We start from the raw sequence: 25,072 nt of genomic DNA, 5'->3' as shown, positions 1-25,072 counted from the left end.
TCAGGGAGATCATATAATTGTCTTTCTCTGATTGACTTATTTTGCTCAGCATAATACCCTCTAGCTCCATTCATGTCGTTGCAAATGGCAAGAAGTCATTTCTTTTGATGGCTGCATAGTATTCCATTGTATATGTATATATATATATCACATTTTCTTTATCCATTCATCTGTTGATGGACACCTAGGTTCTTTCCATAGTTTGGCCATTGTGGACATTGCTGCTAAACATTTGGGTGCACGTTCCCCTTCGGATCACTACATTTGTATCTTCAGGGTAAGTACCCAGTAGTGCGATTGCTGGGTCGTAGGGTAGCTCTATTTTCAACTTTTTGAGGAACCTCCATGCTGTTTTCCAGAGTGGCTGCACCAGCTTGCATTCCCACCAAAAGGGTAGGAGGGCTCCCCTATCTCTGCATCCTCACCAGCATCTGTCGTTTTTTGTTAATTTTAGCCATTCTGACTGGTTTGAGGTGGTATCTCATTGTGGTTTTGATTTGTATTTCCCTGATGCCAAGTCATGTGGAACACTTTTTCATGTGTCTGTTGGCCATTTGGATGTCTTCTTTGCAGAAGTGTCTGTTCATGTCCTCTGCCCATTGCTTGACTGGATTATTTATTCTTTGGGTGTTGAGTTTGATAAGTTCTTGATAGATTTTGGATACTAGCCCTTTATCTGATATGTTGTTTGCGAATATCTTCTCCCATTCTGTCAGTTGTCTTTTGGTATTGTTGACTGTTTCCTTTGCTGTGCAAAAGCCTTTGATCTTGATGAAGTCCCAATAGTTAATTTTTGCCCTTGCTTCCCTTGCCTTTGGCGATGTTTCTAGGAAGAAGTTGCTGTGGCTGAGGTCAAAGAGGTTGCTGCCTGTGTTCTCCTTAAGGATTTTGATGGATTCCTTTCTCACACTGAGGTATTTCATCCATTTTGGGTCTTATTTTCGTGTGTGGTGTAAGGAAATGCATTTTTCTGCATGTGGCTATTCAACTTTCCCAACACCACCTGTTGAAGAGACTGTCTTTTTTCCACTGGACATTCTTTCCTGCTTTGTCAAAGATTAGTAAACCATAGAGTTGAGGGTCTATTTCTGGGCTCTCTATTCTGTTCCATTGATCTATGTGTCTGTTTTTGTGCCAGTATCATACTGTCTTGATGATGATAGCTTTGTAATAGAGCTTGAAGTCTGGAATTTTGATGCCACCAACTTTAGCTTTATTTTTCAACATTACTCTGGCTATTCGAGGTCTTTTCTGGTTCCATATAAACTTTAGGATTATTTGTTCCATTTCTTTGAAAAAAAAAATGGATGGTATTTTGACAGGGATTGCATTATATGTGTAGATTGCATTAGGTAGCATAGACATTTGCACAATATTTGTTCTTCCAATCCATGAGCATGGAATATTTTTCCATTTCTTTGTGTCTTCCTCAATTTCCTTCATGAGTACTTAATAGTTTTCTGAGTACAGATTCTTTGCCTCTTTGGTTAGGTTCATTCCTAGGTATCTTACGGTTTTGGGTGCAATTGTAAATGGGATGGACTCCTTCATTTCTCTCTCTTTTGTCTTGTTGTTGGTGTATAGAAATGCAACTGATTTCTATGCATTGATTTTATATCCTGACACTTTACTGAATTCTTACACAAGTGCTAGGAGATTTGGAGTGGAGTCTTTTGGGTTTTCCACATAAAGTATCATATCATCTGCAAAGAGTGATAGTTTGACTTCTTCTTTGCCAATTTGGATGCCTTTAATTTCTTGTTGTCTGATTGCTGAGGGTAGGATTCCTAGTACTATGCTGAATAGCAGTGGTGATAGCGGACATCCCTGCCGTGTTCTTGACCTTAGCAGAAAAGTTCTCAGTTTTTCTCCATTGAGGATGATATTCATGGTGGGTTTTTCATAGATGGCTTTGAAGATATTGAGGTATGTACCCTCTATCCCTATACTTTGAAGAGCTTTGATCTAGAAAGGATGCTGTACTTTGTCAAATGCTTTTTCTGCATCTATTGAGAATATCATATGGTTCTTGTTCTTTCTTTTATTAATGTATTGTAGCACATTGATTGATTTGTGGGTGTTGCACCAACCTTGCAGCCCTGGAATAAGTCCCACTTGGTTGTGGTGAATAATCCTTTTAATGTACTATTGGATCCTACTGGTCAGTATTTTGGTGAGAATTTTCACATCTGTATTCATCTAGGATATTGGTCTGTAATTCTCTCTCTTTTTTTTTTTTTTTAAGATTTTATTTATTTGACAGACAGAGATCACAGTAGGCAGAGAGAAAGGAAGGGAAACAGGCTCCCCACTGAGCAGAGAGCCCAATGTGGGGCTCAATCCCAGGACCCTGGGATCATGACCCGAGCCGAAGGCAGAGGCTTTAACCCACTGAGCCACCCAGGAGCCTCTGTAATTCTCTTTTCTGATGGGGTCTTTGTCTGGTTTTGGGATCAAGGTAATGTGGCCTCATAAAATGAGTTTGGAAGTTTTCCTTCCACTTCTATTTTTTGGAACAGTTTCAGGAGAATAGGTATTATTTCTTCTTTAAATGTTTAGTAGAATTCCCCTGGGAAACCATTTGGCCCTGGGCTCTTGTTTGTTGGGAGATATTTGATGACTGCTTAGATCTCCTTACTGATTATGGGTCTGTTTCTTCCTGGTTCAGTTTTGGTAGTTTATATATCTCTATGAGTGCAGCCATTTCTTCCAGATTGTCAGACCTGCTGGCGTATAGTTGCTCATAATATGTTCTATAATTGTTTGTATTTCTTTGGTGTTGGTTGTAATCTCTCCTCTTTCATTCATGATTTTTTTAATTTGGGTCCTTTCTCTTTTCTTTTTGATAAGTTTGGCCAGGGGTTTAACAATCTTAGTAATTCTTTCAAAGAACCAGCTCCTAGTTTCGTTGATTGTTCTCCCATTCTTTTGATTTCTATTTCACTGATTTCTGCTCTGATCTTTATTATTTCTCTTCTCCTGCTGGGTTTAGGCTTTCTTTGCTGTTCTTTCCCCAGCTTCTTTGGCTGTAGGGTTAGGTTGTGTACCTGAAACCTTTCTTATTTCTTGAGAAAGATTTGTATGGCTATATACTTTCTTCTCAGGACCGCCTTCGCTGTGTCCCACAGATTTTGAACAGCTGTGTTTTCATTATCATTTGTTTCCATGAATTTTTTCAAATTTTCTTTAATTTCCTGGTTGACCCATTCATTCTTTAGAAGGATGCTCTTTAGTCTCCATGTATTTGCGTTCTTTCCAACTTTCCTTGTGATTGAGTTCTAGCTTCAGAGTGTTGTGGTCTGAAAATATGCAGGGAATGATTCCAGTCTTTTGGTACCAGTTGAGACCTGATCTGTGACCCAGGATGTGATCTATTCTGGAGAATGTTCCATGAGCACCAGAAAAGAATGTGTATTGTTGCTTTGGGATGGAATGTTCTGAATATATCTGTGATGTCCATCTGGTCCAGTGTGTCATTTAAGGCCTTTATTCCCTTGTTGATCTATTGCCTGGATGATCTGTCCATTTCAGTGAGGGGGGTGTTAAAGTCCCCTACTATTATTGTATTATTGTCAATGTGTTTCTTTGATTTTGTTATTAATTGGTTTATATAGTTGGCTGCTCCCATGTTAGGGGAATAGATATTTAAAATTGTTAGATCTTCTTGTTGGACAGACCCTTTGAGTATGATTTAGCAGATTCAGTTATTTTGCGTATGATACCATTGTATATTACAGACTTCTTGCCCCGAGCTGCTTTCAGGAGTTTCTCTTTGTCACTAAGACTTGTAAGTGTTACTATTAGATGACGGGGTATGGACCCATTCTTACTGATTTTGAGGGGGAGTTCTCTGTGCCTCCTGGATATTGATGCTTGCTCCCTTTGCCATATTAGGGAAATTCTCTGTTATAATTCACTCCAATATACCTTCTGGCCCCTCTCTCTTTCTTCTTCTTCTGGAATCCCAATTCTTCTAATACTGTTTCATCTTATGGTATCACTTATCTCTCAAATTCTCCCCTTGTGGTCCAGTAGTTGTTTGTCTCTCTTTTGCTCAGCTTCTTTATTCTCTGTCATTTGGTCTTCTGTATCACTAATTTTCTCTTCTGCCTCATTTATCCTAGCACTAAGAGCCTCCATTTTTTTACTGCACCTCATTAATAGCTTTTTTGATCTCAGCTTGGTTAGATTTTAATTCTTTTATTTCTCCAGAAAGGGCTTTTATTTCTCCAGACAGGGTTTCTCTAATATCTTCCATGCTGTTTTGAGCCCAGCTAACACCTTGAGAATCATCATTCTGAACTCTAGATCTGACATTTTACCAATGTCCGTACTGATTGGGTCCCTAGCCTTTGGTACTGCCTCTTGTTCTTTTTTTTTGAGGTGAGTTTTTCCCACCTTTTCATTTTACCCAGAGAAGAATATATGAAGGAGAGAATAAAATACTAAAAGGGTGGGAAAGACCCCAGAAAAATGTACGCTAACCAAATCAGAAGAGACCCCAAATAGGGGGAGAAAAAAAGGGGTAAAAAGAAATTTAAAAAAAATTAAAAAAAAAATATATAGTAGACTGGTGAATAGAACAGAGCCACCCACTTGATTTGGGGTGTATTTTGGTTTCTTAAAAGAAACCACCTCCCAAAATTTTTAAAGAAAGAAAAACTTATATATATACACCAAAATAAGAACAAACATGAGAAGGAATGGAATATGACTGTAAAGATGAAAATAAAAAAAGAATTCTAAAGAAGGAATTGCTAAGATAAGTTGGTTGGAAAAAGAAAGAGTGGGGGCACCTGGGTGGCTCAGTGGGTTAAAGCCTCTGCTTTCGGCTCAGGTCATGATCCCAGGGTCCTGGGATCAAGCCCCGTATCGGGCTTTCTGCTCAGCAGGGAGCCTGCTTCCTCCTCTCTCTCTGCCTGCTTCTCTGCCTACCTGTGATCTCTGTCTGTCAAATAAATAAATAAATAAAATCTTAAAAAAAAAATAAAAATAAAAAAAATAAAAAAAGAAAGAGGAGAGAATTTGCTCAGGCTGGAGACCATATCAAAGCCCTATCCTAGATTTAGGGTATATTTTGATCTATTGGAAGAAACTGTATCCCAAAATTTTTGTATAAGAAAAAACCCTTTATGTATACAAAAAATAAAGTTAGATACTATGAAGGATAAAATATGACTATAATAATGAAGGTTTAAAAAGTTTTTTTTAAAGAAAGTATTAAGATAAACTAATTAAAAAACCTTAAAAGAGGAAAGAGGAGACGTTAAATAAAATTAGAATAAGAAAAAAATAAAATAAATTTAATTAACTTTGCAAGACTAAAGAATCATGAGGTGAAAGCCATGAATTCCATGCTTTGCTTTCTCCTCCTCTGGAATTCCACTGTCCTCCTTGATCAGTGAGCTTGGTCTTGGGTGGATGTTCTTGTTGATCTTCTGGGTTGATTCTCAAATGTTTTTGCCCGAGGCGGAATTGCACTGCCCTTGCCAGGGGCCAGGCTAAGTAATCTACTCCCGTTTGCTCTCAGGAGCTCTTTTGTTCCCTGAACACTTTCTGTAGAGCCCTGCAGGATAGGAATGAAAATGGCAGCCTCCCAATCTCCGGCCTGGAGGTAAGACAGCCTTTCTGTTTTATAAAACATGGAAACATAACTGATGCGTGACAGAGACTGCAGTTCTAGTTTTAAGAGGGTCATTGGAAAAAATTTTTAATTGAAAAAAAATTAAATTTGAAAAAAATTTCAATGAAGTAGATCCTTTAGGGACAATTAACTGTAAACATTTCTCAGAAATTAAGACTAGTAATTGTTTCCCTCCCCCAGTTTATCAAGTTTCTTGAGATAAAAATACCTTGCCATACCTCTTATCACTTCATCATGAAAAAGTAACTGTAAACTCTGATGACAATAATTGCTTGACATTTGTTGAATGCATACTAAATGGCAAGACTTTACATGCATTACTGTATGTATTCCCTATCATATGTAAATGAAGTATATACATTTTATACTTGAGGATACTGTCATATGAGGTTACACAACTCATGCAAGATAGGGTGGTGAGTTGAAATTCAAACCCAAATTCAAACAACTATTCTGTACTGCTTCCCATTATCTGACGATTTTACTTAACCTAAAAGAAGACAAAAACAATACAAGAAATACTGCTGGGCTTTAAAAGGCAACAGTAATAACATGGTTTTTAAATTCCTTTCTCCTTAAATAAGATCAAATACTCGTAAAAAAATATTCCATTCATTCTTAGAAAATGAATCTACTAAATCCAAATAAAACACATATATTTATAATTTATTTACTCATATGAAAATTTCATAATTAAGAAAGATGTGTGGAATACCTCTTACTTTTGGAAATATGTTTCCTATGTAGAGTGGAGGAGAGCCTCCTCCACTTTCTCCTTCCTTAGCTTTCTCCTTCCATAGCTTCCTTCTATCTGGTACCTAGAAAACTATTTCCAGTTCATGTAATTTGATAATGGTGACAATAATATTACTTTTCCTATTTTAAAAGAAAGTTACTTTTAATCTTTGCTATGATATCAGAGTTTTGAAAAGTCATCTGTTGCAATGCATTCTATTTGAGGCAGACCATGAACATTATCAGAAAACCTTGACTAATAAGTAGTCATATTTACTGGGCTCTTTGTGTACTGTACAATACATCTCATAAGTCCAAATTACCATCCCTGCTTCACTTTAAAACCTCTTCATTTGTTGCAGATTCACCCACTACAGAATCTTTACTACTTCCTTGATAACTTCTACATCAAAAAATCACATTAAAAATTTTTTTTAAAAAAAAGCTCCATACGGTGGGAGATCTTGAAAATGGGAAAGACCATGCATGTATAGGGGCAGGGTTTTTTTAAGCATCACTGTACTTCTACTCAGTTTTGCTTTGACTCTATAATTGCTCTTGGGGTACCTGGGTGGCTCAGTGGTTAAAGCCTCTGCCTTCGGCTCAGGTCATGATCCCAGGGTCCTGGGATCTAGCCCTGCATCAGACTCTCTGCTCAGCAGGGAGCCTGCTTCCTCCTCTCTCTCTTCCTGCCTCTCTGCCTGCTTGTGCTCTCTCTCTCTCTGACAAATAAATAAATAAATAAAATCTTTATAAATGACTAATAAAATTAATACACATCTTATAAGATTGTTCAAGAAAAAATAGAGGAGGTACAACAAGCAGTGTCAGGAAGAAAAAGGGGGCATCATCCTACAAATATTTATATGCTTTGTTCTATACTTGATATATAATAGCTTCAGAATAACAATACTAAGATTATTATTAATATTAAATCCATTGAAAGTTTATACATTTTGTTTCTAGATTATATCCTGTTAGAGATGTACAATCAGATTACTGTCTTTGAAAAAATTCACTAAGGTGCTTGGGTGGCTCAGTTGGTTAAGTGTCTACCTTTAGCTCAGGTCCTTGGATCGAATACCCCAACAGGCTCAGCAGGGAGCCTGCTTCCTCCTCTCTCTCTGCCTGCCTCTCTGCCTACTTATGATCTGTCAAATAAATAAAATCTTTAAAAAATAATAATAAATAATTCCATTATGTAATTAATACCCATTGTAGAAAATTTGGAAAACAGGTAAACAAAACATATGTTATTCTTCATATTATTAATGTAAAGATATTCTTTTTTTTTTAATGTAAGGATATTCTTAGTAGTCAGAGAGAAACAAAGTTTTTCTCAATAATTCTCTGTAATTTCCAACAAAACCATCTTTCATTTCTTCTACTCAAACTATAAACTTGGCCATGAATACTTCAGAAACAATTTAAAGCAGCATTTTCACCTTTATATGCACTGTTACTTACATGACACGAAGCTTCAGCGAAGCTATGTCTACTTGCCAGTATACCACTGCTATTTCCATTGTTTTCTTTTGCTTCAAGAAGGCATACCAACCTGTGGCATGCAAGTTAGTGACCGAGAGACGGGTAAAGCAATAACCTTGAGTTCAGCCAAATGCATATACAAAAATAAATGTAAGTTACATGTAAACTCTGGCACTAGTCACAGATTATGATACATTTCCAACTGATCTCAAAGTAACAGTGTACCTAGACCTAGTAACTGGGAAGTAGTTTAACATTCTATTAGTAGTCCTAAAATGAAATCTTTTAAAATCTTCAGGTAACATAAAAATGAACGTCATGGAAACAGTATTTTCAAAGCAACGCAAATCAACAGTTTAAAGAAATTAAGGTCACCTAGTAAGGTTAATACATTTTGCTAAATAGCATAAAACTGATTATTTATAAAATACACTCACCATTTGTGCATTAGAATCTCCCAATGACTGGAGTTCATATTGAATAGGTTGCTTATTTTGGTCCACTAGATGGAATTGTTCTGCAGAAAGAGTCTGTGTCTGAGTCAGGGCCCCTGGTATATTCTGTGATGTGAGTGAATTATCTGCTTCATGAGAGGTGATGGGTAAAACTCTAGTAGGAGAACCATTCTGTCCAAAGGAAGGATCCCTGGAGTCCATGCAGGTTAGATGCTTTTGTAAGGAAAAAAAAAAAGCACTAAGGGTGTTTGTAAAATATAATGTCACAATCTGTATCTTTTAAATTAAAAAAAAAAATTTTTTTTAAGGTATTAAGTAATCTCTACACCCAACATGGGACTCAAACTCACAACCCCAAGAGTAGCAGGCTCTATCGAACCAGCCCAGTGCCCGTAATGTTACAATCAAAAAAAACAAACAAACAAAGAATGTTTACTAGCCACTGTGAAAACAGTATGGAGGTTCCTCAGAAAATTAAAAATATAACTACCACATTACTGGGTATTTATCCAAAAATACAAAAACATTAATTCAAAGGGATACATGAACCCATATGTTTATATAGCAGCATTATTTACAATAACCAAATTATGGAAACAGCCTAAGTATCCAATGATTGATGAATGGATGTGGTATGAATTGATGAAGATGTGGTATAAGACACAATGGAATATTATTCAGCCATAAAAAAGAAGAAAGACATCTTGCCATTTGCAACAACATGGATGGAGCTAGAGTATAATGCTAAGTGAAGTCAGTCAAAGAAAGAGAAATACCATATGATTTCACTCATATATGGAATTTAAGAAACAAACAAATGAGGAAAGGGAAAAAGAGAAAGAGAGAAATCAAGAAACAGACTATTAATAAAAGAGAACATACTGATGATTACTAGAGCAGGGGATGGGGAGATGGGGTGGACAGGTTAAATAGGAGATGGGGATTAAGAAATGCACTTGTTTGGGGGGATTTTTTGGTTTTTTGTTTTTACAATTTTTTTTGTTTTTGTTTTTGTTTTTATACTTTGTTAAAGTAGGTTCCATGGCCAATGCAGGGCCCAAACTAACAACCCTGAGATCAAGACCTGAGCTGAGATGAACAGTCAGATGCCCAACCTCAGACTGAGCCACCCAGGCACCCAGGAGTGCACTTGTGATGAGCACTTGGTGATGTATAAAACAGTTGAATCAATATATTATACACCTGAAACTAATATAATATGTTAATTATCTGGAATTTAAAGTAAAATAAATAGAAAGCTGTAATAAAAATGGAAAGATTAATTTTTCAGTTAATTATTCACTTCATTTTTTACAAGAGTTGTCAATTCACACAGACTGATATAGACAGAAAGCTGTTCTAAACTGAAATTGTTGATTTTTATATTTTATTTCAATCATATTGAAATAAAGTTGTCCATGGGAACACATCCTGAAATTATGATATATAATTCAAAACACAGATTTTTCTTTATATATAGATTTTTAAGAATATAGAATTTTTATAATAGAGCTTTTAAGTAAAAGCTTTACTTTTGGTGCACCTGGGTGACTCAGTGGGTTAAGCATCTGCCTTCAGCTCAGGTCATGATCTCAGGGTCCTGAGATCAAGCCCCGCATCCGGCTCTCTGCTCAGCAGGGAGTCTGCTTTCCTCTCTCTCTGCCAACTTTTGATTTCTGTAAAATAAAAAAAAAAAAAAAAAGCTTTGCTTTTAAGTAAAGCTCTATATTATAAAGTTAAGTGTATGATAGAATTGTGGATAAATTGTAACATTCTTGAATAAAATTAAATATAATACTATTTCTTATACATTAAAAAGTTATTAAATGGGGGCACCTGGGTGGCTCAGTTGGTTAAGCATCTGCCTTTGGATCAGATCATGATCCTAGGATCCTGGGATCAAGCCCCACATAGGGCTCCCTGTTCAGCAGGGAGCCTGCTTCTCTCTCTCCCTCTGCCTGCCACTTTCCGTGCTTGCATTATCTATCAAATAAATAAATAAAATCTTTAAAAAATATAGAAGTTGTTAAATGGAATGGAAAAAAGCTCCCAGTTAAATTCCTACCTCATATACTTGAGAATCTGTTTTTGATTCTTCAGAATCATTATGGTTGACTCTTAGGGAATCGTTAGATTGTTCCATGCTGGTATATTCAATTCCATTTTCTTCTATTAGTTAATAGCTGAAAAAAATGTAAGTATCTGATTAAAGCACTTAACATTTTTATGGAATGTTTGTCTTAAACAAATCTCACATTTCTCCTACTGTGTTAACTCATACTATTCAGGTTAAATAATTTCCATTCTACAGATTAAGAAAATTCTATAGGTTAAGAAAATAAACATTTTTGTTAAATGATTTGCCAAGGCACCAGAATATGATCAGGCCAAAACAAAGATTACCATTATGTAGTTTCCTCATCTTACCCTTCATTAAACTCATGTACTGGTTAATTAAGATTGTTGTTACGGGACAGGTACTTTTTACCCTTTCAAATACTTCTAAAATTCTCATTTTATAAAGATTTAATGCAAATAAAGGTTCTTAATTTTATGAGTTGAGCACATACTATTGTAGCATTAGATAATTTTAGAAAAGATGTTTTGGTATAGACAGATTATATACAAACAGATCTTACCATAATGCACATCATACCACTAATACTGGGTTGACAAACTTTGAAAATGAGTAAATATGTATTCCAGAAGTCTGAGCCACTTAGGCTTGGTACAGTGGTTAGCTCTAGTGGTGACCTGGCTTTACACACACACCCATACACACACAGACACAGACACACACACACACCGCCCCCTTGGGATATTTGGCGATGTTTGGAAATATTTTTGGTTGTCAAAAATGAGAGAAGAGTGCTACTAAAATCTAATGGAGAGAAGCTAGGGGTACTACTAAATATTTTGGAATGCTCACGGCAGCCTCCAAAACAAAGATATCAATGGTGCTGAGGTTCAGAAACCCTGGCCTACTATAATATAATAAATACTAGATTCTGGATTATCTGAAAGTAATGATGCTTTAAATCTCAAAACTGGAGTAAGGTCAAAACAAAGCTGGTGAAGAATAACACTGGAAAATTTATAATATAAAATAAACTTCATAGAATCTTTTTAAGAACCCACACACTTAATTTTATTTTTAATAAAACAGCACAAAGTCTTCTTAAAAATCCTGAAAGTTTTATTTTTAAATTAACAGGCATTAAATTGAACTTCCTTTTTTGTTTTCGCTATGTAGTTCCGTGGATTTTAACACATGTAACCACATCACACCACAATAAAGTCACCCTATGCTATAATTTAAATTTATACCTTGTACTTAAGACTTAGTTGATATATATATTTGAACACACGAAAACATTTTTCTTTGATAGCATCCACACATACATTTGTAAAATTAACCATTTCAGAAAATCTACAAGGTGTGCCATTTCATATTTCCAAAATATTATAAATATTTCTATTCAAATATAAATTGTAATAGATTAAAAATCAGTCTTATTTTTAATATATAACTTTAAAATATCTTAAAGTTGTTTCTCTTTTAAGATTTTAAATTACCACTTGTATTCTAATTCATTACAAAAATCCCAAAAACCTATAGGTCCCTCTCAGGTTAAGGACAATTTTATTTTATAATGTTCTGGTTCTGTTCCATTTTGAATTTTTCACATATATAAAACTTAGGAATAATATGTTTTATATATAGTTTAAAAAATAAAAAGAAAGTTCCACTAATGGAAATATGGTAGATTAGATAATATAGAAGGCTCTCTTGCTAGAAAACGAAAAAAGAAAGTGGGTCTAAAAATACTTTATGACTAGGAGCTGTTACATGATGTAACAAAAATCAAAAGGCCACTCCCTGCTGTCTATGTCCCCTCCCCCACCAAAAAAAAAAAAAGAAAAGAAAAAAGAAAAGCAAAAACTGTGAGCCAAAACCCAAGTGAAAAGCACAAGCAAAGAGGAAAATTTCTGCAACAGCAGTACTAACACACAAGTTTTATGGCTGGGAAAGTGGGGTGTGGATAAGTAGCTCTTAGGGGAGAGGAAATTAAAATTCCCAAGATAAGACTAGGAACCTGAAAGATCTTGAGACAATAGTTTAGCCCAGCTTCTGGTAAGACCAAACGGAGCTATTATTTGGAGGAACCCAAACCCAATTAAGGCATTAGTTTCCTTTCATATTAAGATTCAATATAAGCTTATAATCAGAGTGCCAAAAACACAGGAAATAAACCTTCAAAAGAAAGAGTCAGCAAAGTCAGACACCTCCTTAAACTTCAAATATTGGAACCATCTAACAGTGAATATAAAATAACTATTTTAAACTCAAAGAAATAAACTGAATGAATAACAGGAATAAGCAAGCAACAAGACTGAAAAGTTTAATCTGAAAGAGAACCAAACAGAACTTTCAGAAATTAAAAAAAAAAAAGTCAATGGATTGATTAAATAGAATAAATTTGGAAGAACGAACTATTAAATTAGAAGCCATATTTTTAAAAATTACCCAGAATTCATCACAGGAAAAACAGAAGATAAAAAACATGATGAGACTTAAGACTTAAACAAAATAGAGTAAGTATAACATACTTATAATTGGAATTTCAGAAGAATAGAAAAGAAATAGAAAAAACAGCTGACAGACAATACTTGAGGAGAAAGTAGCTAACAATTTTTCAACACTGAATCCACAGATAAAGTACAAAATGTACCAAAATTAATCAAATCTATACCCAATGTAGTAGAAGTACAAAAATTCTAAAAAGAAAGGAAAATATAAAAGTGAAGCAAGAGAGATAAGATCACCCATGGGGTACTGACATTAGATACACAGCAGACTACTCAATAGCAACACTGGCAGAAGTCATGTTAAAAAAAAGAAAATTAATTCTCAGCATATGATTATATAAGCTCAAAACGATTTCTTTCACAAAGCAGGGTGAGAGAAAGATATTTTAAGATTTTAAAAAACTGAGGGGTGCCTAGGTGGCTCAGTCAGTTAAGTGTCTGCCTTCAGTTCAGGTCATGATCCCAGTGGGATCGAGCCCCACATCGGGCTCCCTGCTTAGCAAGGAGCATGCTTCTCTCTCTTCCTCTTCTGCTCTCCCTGCTTGTGCACACTCTCTCTCTCTCTCTCAAATAAATAAATAAAATCTTTAAAAAGAAAAAGTTTTTAAAAAACTGAAAGTTTACAATGAATAGATCCTACATGAAAGAAATTTCTAAAGAATGCAGAGAATAAAAACGATACCAGAGGGAAATCCTGAGATGCCAGAAAAATGGTAAGCTAGTAAATTAATAACTCTAAGAAAAATCCAAATAAACACTGTCTATATAAATAACAATAATGCTATTATAATTTTTATATGTGTGTTTTAATAATAGAAATAAAATACTGAAGAACTAAATAAAATACACATAACTCAGGACGGGGCTATGACAGATAAACACAGTGTATCAAAACGTATGGGATGCAGGGAAAGCAATGCTCAGAGGGAAATCTAGCGCAAATATGCCTATATTTAAAAAAAAAAAAAAGAAAAAACCTCAAAACAATAACCTGACATTACTCTTCAAATTTAAACAAGAGCCAACTAAATTGAAATCTAGTAGAAGGAAGAAAATAACACAGATTAGAGATAAGCAAAATCAAGAATAGAAAAGCAAAAGAATTAATCTAAAAGTTGGTTCTTCAAAAAGATTGATAAAATTGACAAAACTTTATCTAGACTGACAATAAAAAAAGAACAGATACGACTAACTAGAATCAGAAATCGAAATGGGACATGACTATAAAATCTTACAGAAACTAAAAAGATCATGAGAAAATACTAAGAACAAACGTACACCTATATTTATTCGCCTATGGTCTTGGTCTTGTATATAGAAAATCCTGAAGAATTCCCAAAAATACTATCAGAGCTAATAAATTCAACAAAGTTACAGGATATTAGATAAATATGCAAAATTCCATCATATTTCTAAAAAAAAAAAGAGGGGGGGGGGTGCCTGGGTGGCTCAGATGGTTAAGCATCTGCCTTCGGCTCAGGTCATGATCTCCAGGTCCTGGAATCAAGCCCCACACTAGACTCCCAGTTCAGCGGGAAGTCTGCTTCCCCCTTTTCCTCTGCCTCACCTGTGCTCATGCTCTCTGTCTCAAATGAATAAATAAAATATATAAAAAAAAAAAACCTCCATTGTATTTCTATATACTAGCAATGAGCAATCCCAAAATAAAATGAAATTAAGAAAATGATTTATTTGCAATCTTATCAACAAGAATAAAATACTGATGAACAAATTTAAGCAAGAAGTATAAGACTAGTACATTAAAACTATAAAATACTGTTGAATAAAATTAAAGATGTAAATAAATGGAAAAACACACTGTGTTCCTGGAATTGGAAAACACGAACATGGTAATACTATCCAAAGCAATGTAGAGATTCAATGCAATCCTTATCAAAATCCCAATGGTCTTTTTTTTAGTTTGGAAAAGACAAATTCATATAGAATTACATGGAACCTAAACAGCCAAAACAATCTTGAAAAAGAACAAAGTTGGAGGACTCATTCTTCACAATTTCAAATCTTACTACAAAGCTACAATACTCAAAAGAATGTAGTAATGACTTGAGGATAGACATGTGGATCAATGGAATAGAACTGAGAGTCCAGGAAAAAACTCAAAACAACTATGGTCAAATAATTTTCAACAAGGGTGCCAAAGGGATCCAGTGAGAAATGAATAGTCTTCTTCAACAACTGGTGCTGGGACAACTCAATATCCAAATACAAAATAATGAAAATGAACCCCCTACCTCATAGTATATAAAAAAGACAAACAAACAAACAAACAAAAAAGCCTAAAATAGATCAATACCCTAAATGTAAGAGTTAAAACCATAAAATTCTTAGAAGAAAATATAAGGATAAATCTTCATGACCTTGGATTTGGCAATGCTTCCATAGCTAGAACACCAAAAAACTGTAGAGTCAAAATTAAAAATAGGTAAACTGGACATTATAAAAATAAAAACTTTTTGGGGTGTCTGGGCGGCTCAGTGCATTAAGCCTCTGCCTTCGGCTCAGGTCATGATCTCAGGGTCCTAGGATCGAGTTCCTCATCAGGCTCTCTGCTCAGCAGGGAGCCCTCCTCTGCCTGCCTCTCTGCCTACTTGTGATCTCTGTCAAATAAATAAATAAAATATTTTAAAAATAAAAATAAAAATAAAAAAATAAAAACTTCTGTGCAAAGGACACCATGACAAGAATGAAAAGACAACCTACAGATGGAGGAAGTATTTGTAAATTAAATCTCTGATAAGGTCTAGAATATATAATGGGAGCACCTGGGTGGCTCAGTCAGTTAAGTGTCCAACTCTCAATTTCAGCTCAGGTCATGATCTCAGAGTCATGAGACTGAGTCCAGTGTCAGGCTCTGTGCTGGGCGGGGAGCCTGCTTGGGATTCTCTCTCACTCTCCCTCTGCCCCACCTTCCATTTCTCCCTCTCTTTAAAAAAAAAAAAAAAAAAAAAAAAAAAAAAAAGGTCAAAGGTCAAAATAGCCAAAAAAACTTGGGGGAAAAAACAACAGAATTGGAATTCTTAAACTTCCTGATTTTGAGACTTGTCATGAAGCTAAAATAATCAAGATAGTTGGTATTAGTGTAAAGACGGACAAATAGATCAATGAACAGAATAGAGAATCCAGAAATAGAGCCTCACATATATAGTCATTGCTTTTTTTTCTTTTAAGACTTAGTTATTTGAGAGAGTGAGAGTGAGAGAGAGAGAGAGAGAGAGAGAGCGAGAGCAGGGGGAGGGGCAGAGAGAGAGAGAGAATCTCAAGCAGAAATTAGGCGCTCCTAGTCAAATGCTTTTCAATAAAGGTACCAAGGCAATTAAGAGAAAAAGGACAATCTTTTTGACAAATGGAGCTGAAACAATAGCTATATGCAAAACAATAAATGACACTTACCTCAAACCATATTAAAAAATCAGCTTGAAACAATCATGGCCAGTAAAACTATAAAACTTCTAGAAGAAATCATAGGGAAAAATCTTTGTGACTCTGGGTTTGGCAAAAATATCTTAAATATGACACAAAAAAGCACAAAAATATAAGTCTACAAATTGGACTTCACCAAAATGAAACTTGTTCATTACATTTTGGGAGAAAATATTTGTAAAACATATTCCTCCTTTTTTTTTTTTAAAGAGTGTATTCATTTGACAGAGAGAGAGAGAGAGATGGAGAGAGTACAAGCAGGGGGAGCAACAGAGGGAGAGGGAGAAGCAGGCTCCCCACTGAGCAGGGGGCCCGACGTGGGGCTTGATCCAGGACTCTAGGATCATGACCTCAGCCAAAGGCAGCCGCCCAACTGTGTGAGCCACCCAGGTGCTCCATGCAATACATAAAGGAATTTATTTATTTATTTAAACACTTTATTTGTCAGAAAGGAGAGAGAGCAAGAGCACACAAGCAGGGGGAACAGCAGGCAGTGGGAGAAGTAGGCTCCCCACCGAGCAAGAAGCCCAATGCAGGACTCCATCCCAGTATCCTGGGATCACGACCTGAGCCAAAGGCAGACACTCAACTGACTGAGCCACCCAGGCGTCCCTTGATAAAGGAATTTATATCCCAACTCTGTAAAGAACTGTTTCAACTCAATTATAAGACCTAATAAAAAGTGGGCAAAATATTTGAGTAAACACTTTACTAAAGAAAATATACAAACAACTAGAGAAAGGCAAATACCACATGATCTCTCTTACATGTGGAATTAAGAGATACAATCTTCCAGTTACAAAATAAGCAAGTCAGGTGGTACCTGGATGGCTCAGTCAAGTTAGGCGTCCAGCTCTTGGTTTCAGTCCAGGTCACGGTCTTAGGGTTGTGAGATTGAGGCCCAAGTCAGGTTCCGTGCTGAGTGCAGCCTACTTGAGATTCTCTCTCTCCCTCTTCCTCTGCCCCCTCCCTTGCTCTCTAAAATAATAAATAAATCTTAAAAAAAAAAAATTCTCTCCCTCTCCTCTCCCTGCTTGCTCACTCTCTCTCGAAAAAATAATATCTCACAAGGATAAAAAGTACAGCACACAGAATCTAGTCAATAGTATTGTAATAACTTTTTTTTTTTAGATTTTATTTATTTATTTGTGAGAGAGAAAGAGAACACAAGCAGGCAGAGTGGCAGGGAGAGGCAGAGAGAGAAGCAGCCTCCCTGCCGAGCAAGGAGCCCAATGCGGGACTTGATCTCAGGACCCTGGGATCATGACCTGAGCCGAAGGCAGGGGCTTAACCCGCTGAGCCACCCAGGCACCTCTGTGTAATAACTTTTTAATGGAGACAGATGGTACCTATACATATCACAGTAAGCATTTCATAATGTTTATAATTGTCAAATCGCTATGTTGTATACCTGAAACTGTTATTATATGTGAACTTTACTTCAATTTTTTAAAAAAGGCTATTAAGCCATAAAAGACAAGGAAAACTTTAAACATTTTGATAAGTAAGTCACTCTGAAAAGCCTGCATACTATATGATTTCAAATACATGACATTCTTGAAAAGGCAAAACTACAGACTCAGTAACAAGATAGTTGGCACAAGTTGAGAAATTTTTATTGTGTTGAAACAATTCTTTATGATACTGTTATGGTGGATACATGACATTTTGACATCGGTTTTGTCAAAATGCATAAAATTATACAACACAAATAGTGAACCTTAATGCAAACTATAGACTTGTTCATGATACTGTATCAATATTGGTTCATTAACTTTAAGAAATATACCACACTAGAGGTACCTGGCTGGCTCAGTCTGTGGGGCATGCAGCTCTTCATCTCAGGACTGTGAGTTCTAGTCCCACGTTGGGCAGAGAGTTTATTAAATAAATAAATATTGGAAAAAAAAAAAAAAAGAAAGGTACCACACTAATGCAAAATGTTAATAACAGGGAAAACTGTGCTAGCACACAGAGAAAGGAATGTTGTGGGGGCAGGAATATGGAAATCTTTGTATTCCCTGCTTGATCTTTCTTTCTTTATTTTTTAAAAAGATTTGAGAGAGAGAGAGAGAGAAGTGGGAGGGGCAGGGAGAGGAGAGAGAATTTCAAGCAGACTCCATGCTGGGTGGAGCTGGAGGCAGAGCTGGATTCCACGACCCAAGACCACGACCCAAGCTGAAACCAAGAGCTGGATGCTTAACTGACTATGCCACCTCGGTGCCCTGCTCAGTTTTTCTGTAAAGCTATTGATTTTTCTGTAAATCTTCCAATGTCCACAGTAGAAAAATAACACTATTCAAAAAGAAAAGTCTTACAGAGTCAACTGAAGATAAAGTACCACTGAGGGATGCATTAAGACTGAAATAATTGGGGGCGCCTGGGTGGCTCAGTGGGTTAAGCCTCTGCCTTTGGCTCTGGTCATGATCTCAGGGTCCTGGGATCGAGCCCCGCATCAGGCTCTCTGCTCGGCGGGGAGCCTGTTCCCCCCATCTCTGCCTGCCTCTCGCCTGCTTGTGATCTCTCTGTCAAATAAATAAATAAAATCTTAAAAAAAGAAAAGAAAAGAAATATTCACCATCTAACCACGGTGACATCAAGATTAAGAAATCTTTTTAAGGAGCACCTGGGTAGACAGTCAGTTAAGCCTCCGATGCTTGGTTTTGGCTCAGGTTGTGTTCTCAGCATCGTTGAGATCAAGTCCCATGTCTGGCTCCATGCTCAGTCTGGGGTCTGCTTAGGACTCTCTCTCCCTCTGCTCCTCCCTGCCCCCATCACTCTCCCACTTTTTCTTTCTCTAAAATAAGTGAATAAGTCTCTAAAAAAAAAAAAATTTTTTTTGAGAGCTGAGTTTTAAATATAAACACTGCTATGACAAAATAGATGAAGATTATAAATTTGTCAAAGCTATATAATATAAAGTTTATTCAATTTTTTTTCAAGATTTTAACATGAGATTCAATAACATATATTTATTTATTTATTTATGAGACACAGTGAGAGAGGGGACACAAGCAGGGGGAGTGGGAGAGTGAGAAGCAGGCTTCCCACAGAGCAGGGAGCCGAATGCTGGGCTCAATCCCAGAACCTTGGGATCATGACCTGAGCCAAAGGCAGGAGCCCAGCGACTAAGCCACCCAAGGGCCCCGAATGGTTCTTTTTTTAAGATTATTTTTATTGAGGCGCCTGGGTGGTTCAGTTGGTTAAGCAACTGCCTTCGGCTCAGGTCAGGATCCCGGGGTCCTGGGATCGAGGCCAGCATCCGACTCCTTACTCGGCAGGGAGTCTGCTTCTCCCTCTCCCTGCTACTCCTCCTGCTTGTGCTCTGTGAAATAAATAAATAAATAAATAATTTTTTTAAAAGTTTGTTTTTATTTATTTGACAGAGAGAGAGCACAAGCAGGTGGAGCAGCAGGCAGAGCGAGAGAGAAAAGCAGGCTCCCAAATGAGAAGCCTGATGTGGGGCTCGATCCCAGGATTCTGGGATCATGACCTGAGCCCAAGGCAGGTGCTTAACTGACTAAGCCACCCAGGCACCCCTGAATGTTTATTATACTTAACAATTACTAGCTAGAATTATTAATAACGACTCTATATTCTGTGATGTAGAACCTATTACCACCCTTTTACTGAAAAGGAAATTGAGGCTCACTGCTTAAGGTTATGGGGTTATCAATTAATGGGCACGATGGTAAAGCACTATGCTAAAAAGTTTTTTCTTGTTTTTTTTTGTTTTTTAAGATTTATTTGTTTATTTGAGAGAGACTGCGAGCAGGGGTTAGGGCAGAGGGAGAGAAACAGACTACCCACTGATCATGGAGCACGGCACAGGCTGGATCTCATGACCCCAGGATCATGATGTAAGCCGAAATCAAGAGTTGGGAGGTTTAACCAACTAAGCCACCCAGGCACCCCTAAAAGTATTTCATATATGTCATTTTATATAATCCTTTCAACAACCCTGTGATTCAGTTACTTGCTCCAATTTACATGTAAAGACATAAGATTCAGGCAATTAAGTAACTTTCCCAAGATTATAAATACACTAAGTGGCTGACCAAGGCACATGTACTGATCCCAAATCCTGCTCGTTGCTATTACAACAGGAACTCTATCAAAGTCACAGAAAAAAATTCCCTTCTTCCTTCATTAGTTATAGCTTTAAATCTTTTTTTTTTTTTTGATAGGTTAACAAATTACAGACGCTAAAAGAAATTCTTTGTTCATTTTTCGTTCTCCACTTTTCTTGGTTGAAATTCAATTAAAGGCAGTCCCTAAAGCACCAAAGCCCTCCTGCAGACAACATAAACACCTCTGATCCCTTGAAAAAGCTAGAGCTCGAATCTTGCGGACACTGTAATCACTGAGAAAACATCCTGCAAACATGCAAAAGCAGAGCTTGAGAAGAAGTAAAAAGTGCAAATAGCTTAGGGGAAAGAATTCTAAAGACTTAATTCCAGTTTCCTAATAGCTGCCCTGATCCCATTATAAATTATCCCTACTGGCCTAAATTTTTTTCATTTTATTTACTTTCTCTTACCCAAGCTGAAATTTTCACTGGAGATAATAAGCCCTTTTTATTTAATTTAATTAATTTGTTTATTTGACAGAGAGATACAGTGAGAGAGGGAACACAAGTGGGGTGAATGGGAGAGGGAGAAGCAGATTCCCACTGGGCAAGGAGCTTGATGTGGGGCTCGATCCCAGGACCTCGGATCATGACCTGAGCAGGAAGCAGATGTTTAATGACTGAGCCACCCAGGCACCTCAACATTTTCTCTTAAAACTGAAAACACTCTGGACATAGTATCAGTCATTAACAAATTTGTGTAAATTTATATATTAAATTTATAGAGCTTTCTTCATTTAAGAAGAGTTCATGGGGTGCCTGGGTGGCTCAGTGGGTTAAAGCCTCTGCCTTCGGCTCAGGTCATGATCTCAGGGTCCTGGGATCAAGCCATGCATCCATCCGACTTCCTGCTCAGCAGGGAGCCTGCTTCCCCCCTCTCTGCCTACTTGTGATCTCTGTCAAATAAATAAATAAAATCTTAAAAAAAAAAGAAGAAGAAGAAGAAAAGTTCAGAATAGCTACCCTGGAAAGTTTAATCTGGAGGTGAGAAAGCAAGTACACCTGAAGCTCAGAACATTTAAAAGGGCTTCAGCAGAGGCCTGAGCTGTGCTGCAATGAAGAAGACAAGATGAACGCCCCAGGGAATTATACCAGGAAAGGTGGTGAAGACGTTAACAGAAGAACACCGCCAAACATAAGCCACCTACTTCAGGATTTTACTCAGACTGGGATTTTGCCACTCAAAGAGATTTTCTTTTTCCGCTGTCTTTTGGAACTCAAAACTCAAAATTTTCCTTTCAGTATATACATCTATACTACAAGTTAAAGAAATTTTATATGGTTAAACTGTGAAAATACTACTTAAAAGTAGTTTCTATATGGAAAAATGGGTTTCGGTATCTATTAACTAATCCATTGTTGAATTGGAAGTTGAAAGTACATTCCTATGCTACAGACATCCTTTTCAAAATCAAATTTTTTTGAATGAAGGGAAAAGTATTACTCCTTCCTCCCTTAATTCCCCCATCAATTTGCATGCTTTTCAATCCTGACAAACGCAGGGTGACTTAAAATATCCAATATTCCCATCTAACCTCAATGTCAGTACATGCTAGTAAGTATTAACCTTTTTTTTTAAAGATTTTATTTATTTATTTGTCAGAGAATGAGAGAGATTGAGAGAGAGAGACAGAGAGAAAGCACAAGCAGGGGAGTGGCAGGCAGAGGGAGAAGCAGGTTCCCTACTGAGCAAGGAGCCCCAACGTGGAACTTGATCCCAGGACCTGAGCCAAAGGCAGACGCTTAACCTACTGAGCCAGCCAGGCATCCCCCAATGTTCAATTAACTATATCAAAGCGACATTTTTACGAACAAAGATATTAAGTAGCTAGGTATAAAATGCCTTCTTCTAACTGGTAAACACAAACAGAACAAAGTACCTATATCCAAAGTATAATTTGATTTTTCATTAATATATAATAAGTAATAGTTGACTTATAGAGCTGTTCCTTTCAATTAGTTAAAAATAAAAATATTACCTTCAGGTAGTAGCTCAAGTTTAAATTCAGGCCTCAAACATTTTACTATTCCCAGAAATGCCCTCTCTTGTCCACTCAAGTTCTTCCTTTGAGGGGCACTAAATCATGACAGTTGTGGATTCATTTGTGTGAGAGCTATAATTATGTCTTCACAGCAGCATTTCTTCTGTAATGAGAAAGTATTTAATATATATTTTCTTTTCCTAGACATAAAGAAAACTACTAGATTTTATGCAGATTTTATTATATAATAAATAAAATTATCTTATTATTATAATTATTATTATATAATAAATAAAATTATATACCATCCTAGTACAGAACTGCGTTGGTGGTATAGTGGTAAGCATAGCTGCCTTCCTAGTACAGTAGAACCATCAAGTGACTCAGCTGAAGAAAACTAAAGATTAGGACTGACTTTACAGATAACTGCATGTGTCCAGGAGTATGTGACTTAACCTCTCTGTGTCAGTTTCCTTACCTAAAATTAGGCATGTGGACTATAGTTTTGTTTCAAGTCACATTCTGTAACTACTACTCAAAGACCTCCCCAGTAAATTGCATTTCTCTCATGAAATATTTACTAACGGGGCATTTTTTGGAACCAAAGAAGCTTGAGACTAAAGATCACCTTCCCTAAACAACACCCTGTAAAACATCCTGGAATTGGTTTGACGAGGTTAGTTCTTAAGCAAATAGTATTGGGATTACATAAAGAAAACAGAAAGCAGAAAGTATTACATGTATAGGCAGTTAATAATTGGAGTTCAGAACACACACTAAAGCATTACATTTTGCTGTCAAATTGCTTTCTAGAATATTTCACATCACATTAAAAAAAGTGGACTTTACCTCACATCAAAAACAAAGATTAGGAAGAAACTGTTAAAAGAGAAGTTTCATGTTTTATAGGGAAAAGAGGCTTTTTATTGTTTATACATATTGATTGTATGGCAGAAAGGAAAAGACTGGCTATTCGGGCTTTTCTTTTCAGGTCACTCACATCTCTGTGGACCATATTTGGGCCATTGCTGTTTTGCTTTTGTTCAGCAGCAAATTTTATTTGTTCAATACTTTAGAGGTAGTTCTCTCTTAACATCTGATTATTTTGTTGAGTTTCCTTTACAGTCTTGTGTGTGGTAAAATGTATCTGTTAAAGCCAATTACCTGAGAATAAATACCCAAACAGGGTAACTGAAAGATGAAGCAGCTTTCGGTTTTAGAGACTCTAATTCTAGGTCCCTTCTAGTGTCCTAAGATTTAAAGGATCTTGAAATATATCAAATATCAATGCCAGATCTTTTAACTTATTAACATTAAAAATGTTGCTCAAAAGTACGTTAGAAAATAAAATTTCTCTCATCTTTTAGGGTACGTAAATGACACAAAGTTCCTTTTATGATGTATACAAAATTACTATCAGTGGTGTCAAAAATAAATCAAGACCCTAGTTCACAAATATTTGATAGGAGATCTACCTATTTTTTTAAAGATGGGTTTGGAAAGTTTTAGTGTGTTAAGTCAACATCAAAATTTTAAATATATGCAAATATATAAACAATAACTTATTTTAAATTTTCACTGAAAAAAAAATTTAAGGCCAGTGTTCACAATGTCTCTTTAATCTTAAGGTTTGCCCTCTCTATTAACTTCCCTATAATCTTGGTTTCTATTCATTTTTTACCGTGTAAATATACACCTCTTTTTACCTCTGCTCTTTGAGAGCTCTACAGATTATTTCATTTAATCCTCACATCCACTGAGTTGGATCTTACCTCTATAGATAAGAAGACCAAAGCTGTCAAGTAACTTGCCTAAGATCACAAAGAGCATTAAGGCTCAGATTCAAAACTAAGTTGGGGAAAAAAACAAAACAAAACAAAACAAATAGAACTTTGAAGCCCATGCATAGTCTTCAGATCATACCATACCATGCCATTACATGCAGAAAAAAAGAAACCTATAATAGAGACACAAGTCTTCCAAGCTGTGATTTTCCAGATAACAATGTGTCTTCATGAAGACCACAGTAAATGAATCATGTAGGAAATCATCAAGAACAAAAAGCCTGAAGTTAATGTTCCAAGAAAAACACTCAAAAGTACTACCCTAAGTACTGCATGGAGGGAACACCAAAAACGACAGGAGTCACTACTGAAAAAAAAAACCACCAAAGCCATCATACTGGGTGTTCAGTTGCTCTGAACACTTATAATTTTCCTTAACTAAAGGAAGGTCTCAAATGAAAACTGTACTTTGGTGAATTCAACATTTCTGTTTTGCAAATTGAAGGTTTATCTTACGAAGTACCTATCTAGGTTTTGTATCTTACTGGTCAGACTACTCCTTTCAAATTAAGATCAACCTATAGTGACTACCAGGTATTGTACTTTCTTATTTTGGTAAATGTCAAATTGTTGACCACTAAAATTTATTAAACTTTTTAAATTTGTTGTTATTTTTAAGATTTTAAGTAATCTTAAATGTTGGGCTCAAATTTACAACCCAGAGATCAAGGGTTGCATGCTCCACTGACTGAGCCAGCCAGGAACCCCTGTACCTGTACATTTTTCAAAGATATTTTAATCAATAATATTTTATCAATAGTAAA

At 36.2% G+C, this 25,072-nt stretch overlaps 1 protein-coding gene across 1 annotated transcript in view; it reads right to left on the bottom strand.

The window, feature by feature from the left end:
- Positions 1-25,072, bottom strand: part of LOC111153967 (calcium responsive transcription factor) — a 104,883-nt gene that overhangs the window by 78,164 nt on the left and 1,647 nt on the right. The window contains exons 2-4 of the mRNA XM_022513352.1: positions 22,462-22,627; positions 10,388-10,505; positions 8,305-8,535 (exon numbers count right to left, since the gene is read on the bottom strand). Of these exons, the coding sequence (XP_022369060.1) occupies positions 8,305-8,535; positions 10,388-10,465 (309 nt within the window). The 5' untranslated portion in view covers positions 10,466-10,505; positions 22,462-22,627. The remainder of the gene's footprint in view (positions 1-8,304; positions 8,536-10,387; positions 10,506-22,461; positions 22,628-25,072) is intronic.

Source organism: Enhydra lutris, unplaced genomic scaffold (assembly GCF_002288905.1).
Source record: "Enhydra lutris kenyoni isolate GAN:26980312 unplaced genomic scaffold, ASM228890v2 scaffoldscaffold1, whole genome shotgun sequence".
Taxonomy (NCBI): domain Eukaryota; kingdom Metazoa; phylum Chordata; class Mammalia; order Carnivora; family Mustelidae; genus Enhydra; species Enhydra lutris.
The sequence above is the reverse complement of the archived record's forward strand: the minus strand, read 5'-3'. Positions and strand labels throughout refer to the sequence as shown.